This window comes from Haemaphysalis longicornis, unplaced genomic scaffold, assembly GCF_048455015.1.
Source record: "Haemaphysalis longicornis isolate Haplotype H1 unplaced genomic scaffold, Haemaphysalis longicornis Haplotype H1 scaffold_10, whole genome shotgun sequence".
In the NCBI taxonomy this organism is placed as follows: domain Eukaryota; kingdom Metazoa; phylum Arthropoda; class Arachnida; order Ixodida; family Ixodidae; genus Haemaphysalis; species Haemaphysalis longicornis.
In genome coordinates this window covers 89,284,655-89,297,599 of record NW_027526204.1, presented here as the reverse complement: position 1 = coordinate 89,297,599, position 12,945 = coordinate 89,284,655, and the positions used below count along the sequence as shown (strand labels likewise).

At 47.9% G+C, this 12,945-nt stretch overlaps 1 protein-coding gene across 4 annotated transcripts in view; it reads left to right on the top strand.

Annotated features, from left to right (window-relative positions):
* The window catches only part of LOC144158887 (neurocalcin homolog), a 98,878-nt gene that overhangs the window by 70,390 nt on the left and 15,543 nt on the right, over positions 1 to 12,945 (top strand). For 2 of the 4 annotated variants that reach the window (XM_077690066.1, XM_077690068.1), the window contains 3 exons: positions 4,635 to 4,771; positions 10,199 to 10,471; positions 12,203 to 12,630. The exons of 1 other annotated variant lie outside the window; for it this stretch is intronic. In XM_077690066.1, the coding sequence (XP_077546192.1) occupies positions 4,635 to 4,771; positions 10,199 to 10,471; positions 12,203 to 12,400 (608 nt within the window). In that variant the 3' untranslated portion in view covers positions 12,401 to 12,630. Of the gene's footprint in view, positions 1 to 3,674; positions 3,828 to 4,634; positions 4,772 to 10,198; positions 10,472 to 12,202; positions 12,631 to 12,945 lie in introns of those variants that run through there. One more of the 4 variants, XM_077690069.1, reaches the window with a different exon arrangement.

Genomic DNA, 12,945 nt, shown 5'->3' with positions numbered 1-12,945 from the left:
TAAAGTGGTCGCAGCAGCACAGGACCGGGATACTTGGCGAATAATGGGAGAGGACTTTCCCCGGCAGTGGGCGCAGATAGGCTGGTGGTGGTGATGATGATGAAACTTTCTTTTAGGCGCTGCATGGCAAAAAAAAAGACATATTTTGCAATGCGCATGGGGGAGGACCCCTCATGAGATATATTTTTTCATCCATGGTTGCATGCAGCCTTGTACCGAGAAAAGACGGAGGTAATGCCGCTGTAAATGACTTCGAATTTCAGTTGTACTTAAAGTACATTTGAGTACGCGAGTGACAAGCGTCATTTTTTCTCGAAAAAGAACCTAAAGTTGAAAACAGCGTTCAAATGTTAGCTGTAACGAAATACGGGCGGTAACTAAGCGATCGATCGCTTTCCAAATAATTCAGGGGGACATCGCAAAGTGATTTTTGATAGGCTCTGACCCGGGCACGCCATCTCGGGACTCGACAGACTTCCACCACCAAGCCTGGCATTTCCTGTCGCGTGCCCGGACTCCCGAAAACTTTCCCGATGTTCTACTAGCGGGTGCATGTAGTGGGGTGCTCAGTGGGCTTTTTTTGTTTCGTCCCCTTCCCTTTCTTTCTAAAGCACATCGACCGTGCAGCTGGGAAGTCGGCTGCAATTGATCGGCTTTAAATGCTCGCGGTGGATCGTTAGTGGCGCACGCACGGAAAATTCAATGCCTGCTGCCTTGCTGAACTGAGTCGGTGCTGCGCGTTGGTAATAATTATAGGGCGGAGCGCTTGACGGCGTGGGTGGCCGAATTGTTTACGAATGGCGGGGCTTAATGCACGCTGGCATAGATAAGGTATGCGGCAAACACGCACGCCCCCAAAAAAGCGGGCAGAATTTTACGCTGTCGAGGCCGAAGGAAATAGTAAGCAATACCGCGTAGTCGGCGGAACATCACAGAAAACGATTGTTTTGCGCCGCATGCTCGCGAAGGTTGTGGAATAGGAAAACTGTGGCCTGAAGGTATAGTGCAATTATTCAAAGGAAAGCCGGTTGAATAAGGCTACGTGTGCGGAAATTGAAATATTTTGGAGGAAAATAATTTGCGCAGCGACTGTGCCAAGTGTTACTAAAAATAACGAAGACGCGCACGCACACACACGCGCACACGCACGCGCGCGCGCGCGCGCGCGCGCACTATTGTAAGGAAGCCCCATACAGCACCGAATGATTGATCGCAAATGCGCAAAAAAAAAAAAAAGGAAAATTTGTTACGATTGTCCGAGATTCCAGGGCGCTTCTTTGACAGTGCCTTTTTAAGTGCCTTCGATGTGGCTGCACTCACTGAACTCATTCAGGCGGTCGAGCACCCGCCTCCTCGATTTTCGAGTGCAGCGCGCGGCGCCTGCACTTTCCGCTTCGATTTCCCGACGTTGCAGAGTGTGCATGATGGCTTCAAGGCTTTCCCTGTTCTCCAAAGAAAGCAGATGCAGAAGCAGAACGAAAAAAGTGCAGGACCGTTTCTGCAGTGGTGGAACCTGCGCCGAACTAATCGTGAACTGTTCCAGAAAGTTTGGGCCAACTAGAAGAGACCTTTTATCTTCCAGCGATCGAAACATATAGTTTAGTTTTAGGCGAAGTCGTGCATCAGAATATATACGGCAGTAAACGCCCCACTAATTTCTTTCACCGTGACCGGTGGTCGTTTCTATAACCCTCGACGTACGCTGTCTCAATATCCCTTTTTAAATTGAAGGAGTCAAACAAGGTCAGACTCGCGCTCTATTATTCATATCCGTTGTGATTGGGTTCGTAGCACCTATTTTCCGTTGCTACGTTCTTACGTCCACCGAGGGGTCCGCTATGACCGACTGCGGGCTGCGCTGTGCAAGACGTTGCGTGACTTCCTCGGTCGCCATACCTGTACGGTCGCGGTCTTGTCATCTGTGGACGTCATTCTGAAAGAAAAAGCCGCTTCTTCTTGTCTTCTTTACGACTGTCCGGCACTCGGGTGTCGACCGCGCCCCTGCGGATGACCCAACCCGCAAGACTCGTGGAGGCTCGGTTTCGACCGGAGATTCTTGTGTGGGCAAAGGGCGACACCGTCGTATTTGCGTGCGAACACTGAAGGAAAACATCGCTTTGTACTCTATAGGGGTGCGGGCCGAGCTTGCCAGGTACAAGTGTTTGTGTGCGCTACTGTGTTTCTTTCGTGCGTATATTGACATGACACCGCGATCTCCGCTCAACTCAGCACTGCAGGCGTTACCTTTATTTGCTGTGCCGGAGGTTCGTGAAGACGTTGAGTGCTCGTGCGACCCATTGGGAAAAACGTGTGTCAAGCAATAAACGTGCCCTTTTCATTCTCTAGCTATCATTATATCGTGCAGGACGGGGCATAGCTAGATTGAATGCGTGAGCGCTTGCATGTGTACTTAATGGGAAATCCGTCTGTCCGTCTGTAACGTTAGACGTGTCGTCTTTAGCTGCACAAGAAAATGTCAATAAAACGCCTTAGGGCGTGAATATGTTTATATAGCCACAACCTGGCCCTCTACACCAGCAATCTCCATTGTCTTCATTTGTTTTTAGCCCTGTTGCTAATCAATTTTAGTATTCACTTTTAATCTCTGCTAGCTAAGTATGTTTTTGGCGCTCTTTGCACTAGTTGGCCTTGCGCCATTAAAATCAACCATCATAATTCCCTTTTCGTTTTCTGTCGACTTCCAACGTGGAAAGGAAGGGGCCAAAATGCAAGTTAGCTTCATTCAGAAGACCGCGTTGTCCCGATAGCAATGATAGCAGTTGTACCGCAAACTCCAAACGAACAATCGAGATATATTCTTAAAACAGATGGAGCAGAGGCGACTCCGCGGCCACTTCGCGGACATTTCTCCATGACGTCACAAGATCTCGTTTGTGCAAATGCCGGCCGCCGACGTAAGCGACTTTAACGTAAGCCACCGCCATACTAGCCATACTACAGTGTACTAGAATACTCTGTAGCCAATCCACGGCGAAGAAACATAACTGGGCGATTGGGCTTGTAGTTCCGTTTGATCGCTTCAATCACTGCAAGACTAACGTGCAGCTAAAACGCGTTTAATAAAGGTTATTACCGGCCCCTATTACGTAACTGTGGCGCGAAATTTGAGTTTTTCAATACCTCACGTTTTTTTTTTTTTTGGGGGGGGGGGGAGGGGGTCAGAAAAGACATCTTTCGACGCTGTGATGGATTAAAGCTTTCTTTTGTCGTCATGATCCCTTTAAAGCGATTAGGTTGTAACCGATTGGATGCGTCTTCGTGAGTCTACGCTCCGCGTCGGTAATCGGCCCGTGACGCGCTCTGGTCGGTCGTCCTTGATTCGAGCTAATTTTAGCACAACGAGCAGGTGCTACGTGTGACCCGTACGGAACGCGCGACGGTGTTGTTGGCTTCTCGTCTGCGCGCGAGTGAATCGTTCGCGATCGCGTTGTCGGCGATCGACACGTCTACGCCGCCGTCACTATTCTTACTTCGTGGGCACGGGAGGAATGCATTGTTTCAGAACAATGGCATTGCCCGCGCACTGCGGGCGTATAAGCGCGATGGTCGCTTTTGTCTGCGAGGTTAGTGATGCCAGGTGTTGTTTGCGCTGCGCCTACATTGTCGCGGTTGATGGGCTCCACGGCGCTTCGATGATCTGTCGACGTGCACCCGTGCGCAGTTGGTCGTTGGGTCGCCGGTAGCGTGAGCACGTTGTGGGTGCGTGCGCGCCGAAGGGCGAGATTTCTCGCGAGTCTCAACGTGCTGGTGTTCGTAGAGGTCTAGTTGAAAAAAGCGCGTGTTGCGTAGTTCCAGGAGGCCTGGTGGTAAGTGATAAGACGAACACGTTTATGTGGGGGGCCCATCGTAGCACGCCTCGATTTGACTTGTAACGCTGTGGAAGGTTAGGAAAACTTGTATTATTCAGTTTGCGCCGGCTTAGAAGCAGTCGTTCTCGAACTTGTAGACGATTTGGCGCGTACCGTAATGCTTGAAGTTTGTCCGCCGTCATTGGCTTCTCGTGGGCAAAAGAGTGTTATTCCCATATGAAGATATATTTTTTTCTAGCTGGATTATTGAACCAGAAATTTACTCTGGCTAGAAATATTCAAGCTAGAAATAGCAGAATTTCTAGCTAGAAATTCAGTTTCTAGTTCATTTCTAGCTGGATTTAGATTTTCATCCAGCTAGCATTTGTCAGTCCTTGGCTAGAAGAAAAAAAAAAAACACACGCTGGAAATGTCTCTAGCTACACTAAGAATTTTTCTAGTTAGAAGCTGTCGATTCCAGCTAGAATCTAATAATCTAGTCAGAAATGAAGCCGGAAATTATGATTTCTTGCTAGAAATGCTCTTTCCATTTTCACGGGGGATTCATAGTGATTTCATATTGATATCCTACTGAATATTACATCCTGTTTTCAGTACGCTGTTTGACATTAATAGGTTGCCTGTCCCAGCTGTCAAGAACCAGCTACCAAGGGAGAGCGTGAATTCTTAACGTGCTTCCACTAAAGCTTGAGCAATTAGCGGGCGGTGTTCCTCGCCAATTTAAAGTGATTGAGATTGTTGAGTCCCAATTTCTTTGCCTGTCGTCGTGTTGGTCGCTGACGGAGTGTGTGGTGCGACTTGCAGGGACCTCTCATGTGCTACTCGCCATGGGCTGCTCGAACACAAAAGCTGTGGAGTTGACCAACGAGGACCTCGAGTTCCTCAAGAAGCACACCGACTACGATGACGCCACGATACGCGAGTGGTACATGGGCTTCAAGGTGAGTGGTGGAAAAAAAAGAAGAAATCGCATTTCTCGGAGTCGCAAGTGTTTACTGTATTGGCCCGCTTAATGAATGCACCGCTTGTGTTCGTAAAAACGCAGGCGGAAGCGTTGACGGTACATTGTCGCGTTCTTCTGTTGAACACAGCGGTTGTATTGTAATATGCTCTCCTATGGATTCGGAAGAGCACGGTACCGGTTGTGTGACCTCTTTTGATGTCGCGACATGAGTTGATAGCGCGCTGCGCTCCCGACATCTGAAAGTGAAGGCCTCCGCGTATAAGAAACCACCTGATATATGATACAAGAATTCTGTTCCTGGCTTTTGAGCGCCCTACAAGGGAATTGGCAAATGCGCGCACCCGCCTGGCGTCCACAAAATCAACGCCTAACCTTTGGTGCGCGGTCAAGTCCCATTGGCTGCGACGGGTTCTCTATCGCGTGCATCAGACATATCGCCTGCAGTCTCGGTTTATCTTCAGCTTCGGTGTAGGCAGTGACCGAGCAGCACGGATACTGATTCTCCAATGGGTCCAATTTTGAAATTGTAGGCATGCATCACAGTGTTTACGCTGAAGACTCGGCCAACTGAGTTAATGGAAACCCTTTCGCGTTCTCATTTCCCAAGAAGGGGATCTTTAAATTTCCACTTCCTGTTTGTTTTTCTTTACTGAATAGCGCATTTTAGAGCGGAGCTGTTGTAGTCCGACCTGAAATGCCGCCGTTTTTGCGTGCGTAGGCTGAGAAAGGCCGCCCTCCTCCTCCTCACTTCGGCCACCTGTTCGGCTCCGGCGCTTCATATTTGGATATAACACGGCGCAAATTCTCCTTAAAAAATGCCTTCCCAGCAATGCGTGTGGGTTGAGAAGTGAAGCCGACTTTAAGGAAATTTGTGCACGCTTGGTTTTTGTAAGTTGTCTTTCCCGCATTGTGAGTTGCCCCTTTCAGCCTACTCGTGTTAAGGATAAAATAGGTGAAAGGGGGAGGGGGGCGCAAAAGCGGCGGAAGGGAACCACCGACGACGATCGGGCTGCAGGCTCCGCTTGTAAGCGCGATGCCCACCAGGACACCGAATACCGCGAGGCGGACAACGCAAGACATTAGAGAGTTTTAGCATAGCGGCTAGCTGAGGCTCACGCTACGGTGGCGGGTTAGCGGGACTCGACCGCGCATGCGCGCGCGGTGAGGGCGAGGAGGTTGCCCCTCTGTGGAGAGAATACGCGGGCATGGCGAAGGCCGGCCAGCGGAACTAATCCCCCCACCGGAACGAATTTTCACCTTGCCAGTCGCGCCCCACTACCCGCCGCCGTAGCGTTAGCGGATGGAACCCGCTATGCTAAAACTCTCAATTGGCGTGGCTACAATCTCCCGTTACGCGTCTCCGGCGTGACAGTATGATTTGAGCGGTAGTTTTTGGCCAGCCAATAACCCACAGAGTTGAATATTGCTTCACTTTCCAGAATTGGAAAGTGAATAAACTTGAAACTTAACTTGAATATCACTGAAATTAATTTGCCGCAAATAATAATGCACGGCGACAATGAACATACGCTCTTCAGTTAACATCATACTGCCGCTAATAATTAAGCATTCTGTCATACAGGTTGAACCGCAAGAATACGTCTAACTAGGGAGATAACATGCGTGCTATGCACACTGATTAATAGGCCACCAAATGGTACACAATTTCAGGGAGCATGGCCAGGGCGCATTATGAACGGAAAATTTTTTTTGCACGTGGAAATTTTTTTAGGAGTCTTGTTTCTGGAAGATTTATATTTGAATTTGTACAGTGCAGGATTGCCCACTCAACCTGAGGCAATTCCTTGTCTCGACAAGTTGAATTTGGATGTGCCAGTGGGGTTGAAGAACAATTTATATGTTGCCTTGTTGAAATGTGAAATATAGTTTAGTCTGGTTTGGGGCAAGATGACAATTGTAAATAGAGGCATTAATGGCAATAAATGTCATTACGGGAAAGACATCATGGCCACTTAAAGCATCTGGGAGCGAGCCCACTATTTATTGAACACTGTTGACAACAGGCCAAATTTATTCATTTCTTGAGAAGGGTATAAAATTATTTGCATGACAGTATGGAACGTAACATCCCAAAAACACAGAAACCAGTCACTCATGTCAGCACAGACAATGTGGCATTCCAAACACTTTGAATTTCGTAGAGTAACAATAACAGTTCTAAAAACTGCCAAGGCTTGGCGAAAATGTACTAAAGGCAAAATTAATTTAGAGTGGTAGAATTTTATGGATCCTATCATTTCTTGGGAAAAAAAGGAATATGCTTTCGCGTGAACATGCTGTCAATTCTGCTTTTCATATTTTTAAATAGGAATTCAGAATTAGTATAGATGAATTTTGTTTTTTTATTTGTATTGTCAAATTTTGTCTTCAATACAGGTGGCGTGAATGATTTTGTGTGTGTGTGTGCGTGCGTGCGTGTGTGCGTGCGTGTGTGTGTGTGCGATGAATTTTGCTAACACGTCTGTGTTTGTGCGGACAGTGCTGTGTAAATTAAATTCATTCATTCATATCCGCACAAGCTCCACCTGTGATCATTCTAGTTTCTAGTGGCTTTTGATTTTGCCCCACTTTTCGTCCACAGCAGAAAGGCTGAGTATATAATGATGGTAACGTCGAGTGAATTGTTGTTGACTGCCCTACACAGGGTACCTTGAGTAATCTTGGTGACGGTATTGGTGACACCGCTGGCCCGAAGCCCCCAAACATAAGGTTTAGTCAATTATGGCAGTGTTTATTGGGTGGAGGGTGAGAAACCACGACGGTGGCCGTCGGAGCCCAGGTCAAGCTTCGGCGAATGGGCTCCCTGCCTGTCTACCAGGCAGGACCTCTTTCGGTATCAGGGTAACTCAAGCTGAGAAAGTACCCTGCTTTATACTATAGCGTATGGTATTTTCACCCCCTCCCCCCTTTCTTCAAACGTGATCGGTCCCTGGTCACGTTTGATCAGGGACCGCCCTGAAGCCAGCTGTTAGGCTGGCTTCAGGGTGGGAAGATCCACCAACAATCAACTGGTTGCGTTGGAATCGTATGTAAAAGATGCCTTGTTTTGCACAAGTCTTCTTCAATATGGAAAAGGCCTATGACACGGCCTGGCGGTATGGCATCTCGAGTGACCTCAAGTCATTTGGCGTTTCCGGCAACTTGTACGCCCTCGCTAGCTACATGTCTTAAAGAACCTTTCGAGTGAGGGTTGGCAGTGCACTTTCTGATGTATATGTGCAGGAAAATGGCGTCCCTCAAGGCAGTGTGTTGAGCTGTACACTATTTATTGTTAAGATGAACTCGCTTCCGAAGGCATTGCCACCAACCATTTCCTGTTCTATATATGTAGATGACGTTTAAATATCTTTTAAGTCTTGTAACTTCTCCATTTGTGAATGCGAAGTCCAGCTTGGGGTGAAAAACTTGCAGGCTGGGCGGGCACAAATGGTTTTAAATTGAACCCTGGAAAAATACTTATGTTCTCCCGGAAGTGCGGGATTCATGCAGACCCTGATGTCAATGGCGTTGTAATTCCTGTGAGAGTTGAACAGAAGTTTTTAGGCATAATAGAGAGTTTTAGCAGTCCATCCGTTCCGTTCGTTACGTTGTTACCAGGTTGACCGGGACCGGTCTGCGCCTGCGCACGCGGAAGAGCGAAGAGGAAGGGCTAGGAGGCACGGACATGGTGAAGGCAGGCCAGCGGAACTAATACCCCTACCGTGACGAATGCCCAAGTGCCCAGATGGGTCCCGGTCAACACGCTAGCTACGTACGCGACGGAACGGACGGACTGCTAAAACTCTAATATTCAATAGTAAACTCATTTATTCCTCACTTGAAACAGCTGAAACACAAATGCCTAAAAACAATAAACATTCTTGAAGTACTCTCAAGCCAATCCTACGGTGCCGATGAAGAACTCCTTCATTGTGTGTATAATGCTCTGATAGGATCCCGGCTGGGCTATGGCAGTGTTGCCTATGGGTCAGCGACTAAAACATCCCTGAAAATGCTGGACTCCATGCTGCACCTTGGGCTCCGTCTTGCATGTGGGGCTTTCTGTACTAGCCCAGTTGAAAGCCTCTATGTAGAATGTAACAAGTGGAGCCTAGAACGTCAGCGAAACTACTTGGGGCCTTCTTTATGCTTTTAAAATCTCGTCAATGCCTAACCATCCTTTTAAGTCAGTCTTTTATGATACATCCATGTCCCAGCTTCTTTTAAACTGCCCATCTATTTCTTCTCCATTCTCATACAGAGCTAGAGAGGAAGCATCAGAACTGTCTCCTTTAGATACCATGAAAACGACTGTTATAAATCTATACCCCATGGCATCTTCGTCCTATACCATGTGACTTATCTTTTATACATATCGACAAAAACAGTGTTAAGAAGTGCGATCCTGCAACACTTCTTGTCACTTCAACACAAATACAAGTGTGCAGAATTCAAAAACTGCTACCACTGTGTCCTGTGCTGTGCACGGAGCCAGCTAGAATACTAGTAAAACCATGAATGTGTATTATCTTCACGGCCGAGGCTCACGGTATACTTCTTGTCTTGCACCATATCCACTAGAATTCCACAGTCCATAGTCTATACTGATTCCTTAAGTGTTGTGCGGACATTGTCAGCGCAAAAAACTTCCAAAAACTATGTAGTCAGTCTTCTGATTAGCACCATTGTCTTTATGTGTGTTAGACCTCAAAGTGATCGTGTGCTGGGTGCCAGGTCACTCTGGGATTGCAGGCAATGAGACTGCAGATAAATTGGCCGCTGCTGCTGCACTTGGTACAACAGTTGACATAACAGTATCATACACCGACATGAAGCCACACATCAGAAAAAAACTTCGAAAAACGTGGCAAACACACTGGAGTGGACAGACAGACAACTTACACGTAATAAAACCACACTTGGGACCATACACCACTGACACACACAACAGACACAGAAGTTGCCTTTGCTAGGCTACGGATAGGGCATACACATGCAACACTCGTATCTGCTCACAGGGTCTTCAAGACCTCCGTGTAGCAGATGTGGAGAGGCCCTATCCGTAGTTCACATACGCGTTCAATGCAAAGCACTTCATGCAACACGACTGAAACACATCCCACAACTGAATACACATCTGGTTACACCCTGCTCTTTTCCTCTCTGACGATCCCATGTTTTCTGTCTAGTGTTTTCAAATATTTAGCAGAAGCAAAAGTTTTATACTTATTTCATACCACGCATAATTGCAACCTGACCTTCTACACCAGTCATTCTCGTTGTCTTTTACTGATTCTACATTCGTTCTTGTTGAGTGATTTTAGTGTTTAGATCCTCATCCTTCATACATATCCATCCAACTGTCGTCGTCATCGTTGTTGACCGTGTGCCACTCCTTTCGCAGCAAGACTGCCCGACGGGCAAGCTGTCGCGCTCCAAGTTCCTGGAGATCTACCGCATGTTCTTCACGACGGGCAATCCGGAGAAGTTCTGCGATCACGTGTTCCGGACGTTTGACGCGGACAACAACGGCCACATCGACTTCAAGGAGTTCCTGCTGGCCATCGGCGTGACGGGCAGCCAGAGCTCGGAGGAGCGCCTCAAGTGGGCCTTCCGCATGTACGACATCAACGGCGACGGCAAGATCGACCGCGCAGAGATGGTTAAGATCGTCCAGGCAAGTGGGGATGGCATACTGGGGTGTTTCGCCAACTGGGTGTACAAACGAGCGGCACGAGTATTCAAAAGCATTACGCTTTGCGGGTAGTTTTTGATGGCCTATTCGATATCGGGGGACGGTTATTCTTCAAAGTGCTCATGTTTGTTTAATGTTGGGAAATCGCTTATTTGATTCGATTACCCTTTGAGGTTTTCGAGTTCAGGGAGATTACGCGCACAACTATGAACAAGTTAGCTCTGCGGCACGAAGCAGGAATATGTATATAGGAGGTGAAATGGCCAATTGCAGTGGTCGCAGGTGAGAGACCAGGTGATGTCGCAGTGAAAACCAACGCAGACTACAAAGGTTCATAGCTGTGACAGCGAAGAAGAGGGTAGCAGCAGCTGACGGACAAAATGTTTGCGGCCACAATTCATTCCAGTTCGGCGCAGTGTTATGCCGATCACATTGACGGTGCACCTTCACCTCCTGCGACTCATGCCGTTAGCTTAAAGGAACCCTGCAGCACTTACCATCGACTACTCGGGATGTATTTTTGGGTAAAGTCTATTGTCCCAGCAATCCCCTCCTGCAAGAAATATGAAAATCCACTCACTATCACAAACTATGTGCAATGGGAAATCTCGCATAACTGTTCCCTTTCAACTCTACTGCAGACAATGCAACGAAATATGTGCTCTTTGCCGGAGAGGGGGGACGGCTCGCAGCGTTTTTTTGGTGGCGTTTGATATATCACAGGCCAGGGAGTTTTCTCATTTTCTTCGCAACGTGTAGGGGTCTATTTTCGGTCTGGGTCCACAAAAAAGCAGGCACGCAAGCAAGCACTCAGGCTGGTAGGGCGTTTTTGAAGCAATAAACGTTTGTTGTTGAGTGGTCTGGTTGAAAGGGGAGTATTGAGTAAATAATGGCAGCCATCTTAAAAAAACACATTTGAGTTTGTGTAGGAGCAAAACTTGGGTCTCCAGAGTAGGAGCATAGTGCGCTCTTGCGACCACCAAGCTGCCTCAGCATGTTGCCAGCAACGGAACAAGACTTAGCTTAGTGCATGCGATGCATAGGTCATATCGCACGACAGGTGAACATAGTGGCGTGTGATTAGAACAAGTGCACCCCAGCCATGAAGATGCTCTGATTTGGCCGAAGCATTGCCGTAAAGGGTTGCCGGTCTGCCTGTCAAAGTAATTGACGCCGAAAGAGAGACGTTAACACAACATTGCAGTTAAGAAGACCTTGATAAGTACGGAAGGGGAAGCCATAATGCTTTGCCTTCAAGCATGGAGCAAGAATATACAGGAGACGGAACACCCATTGCAGCTGATGCAGGCGAGCGGCATAATGTCTCAGTGCAAACTAACTCTATCTAGAAAGCTTTGCAGTTGCGAGAGCAGAAGATGCGATCGCGGCACCTGATGGATGCGGTGAAAGTGGCCATGCCACCGTGTTTTGGCTGCGCAGCAGAATGCCGATTGCGGCGTCGGTACAGTTTCTTCCACGACAACAGATGGCGCTAGCTTAATCTGTGCCAACAGCTTGTGCCATTGTCAAGCCACCCCAGGAGGCGAAGTTTCCATCCTTGTTTTGTTTCTTACCCCATGCCTACAATGCACAAAAGGAGACTTAAGTGCCCTGGGGAATTTTTTTAGTGCTGAACCCTTGCTACCTGTGTGCTGTTTACAGGAATTGATCGGGAGTACCTCGGGGTCTCAAACTGTGCCCTCCCCTGTGCAGGCCCTGTATGAAATGCTGGGGCCCGGCGCCGCCACCTCCGATGAGGACACGCCGGAAGAGCGCACGGGCGCCGTCTTCGCCAAGATGGACACCGATGGCGACGGCAAGCTGACGCTGCGGGAGTTCCTCGATGGCTGCATGCAGGACCGGAAGCTGGCGGGCCTGCTCACGGCAAACACGTCGCTGCAGACGAGATAGCTGGCCAGCCGTGCCGCTTGCGATGCTCTCTTGGATGTTTGTTTTCTTTTGTCGCGTCAACTAGCCTGCCAGTTTTCTCGAGATCTGGACCTTCCTTCGTCTTCTTAAAGTGCCTTTTTGTTGTAATTTAAAAAGCTTTTGTGTCGTGCGTTTTCTGCATACCTTTTTGTACATGAGCTCGAGGCTACTTTGTCGTCTTTGAAATAAAAAGGTGTACATTACTCCCACTATGTTGCGTTTCGTTACTTTTGTTCGGAAAGAAAGGCAGATGTTTGTTTTTTCTCCACCACAAAGGCTACTATGTCTTGCCATTGCTGTCAAAAGTAATGAAGTAATTAGATGCGTAAGTTTGATTTGCATAAGCGACCCATGGGGAAGCATCCAGGCTGGAGACTGTGGCAAGAACTTGGCAGGCTTTTTGGAGTTCACAATACTGTTCATGTTAGAGAAATCGCAGAAGTGAGCAACCAAAATTTTTCTCTTGCAATGTGCTGCATGGCATTGTATATACCTAGGTAAGGACAGTAAGGAACACCTCTGAGCCT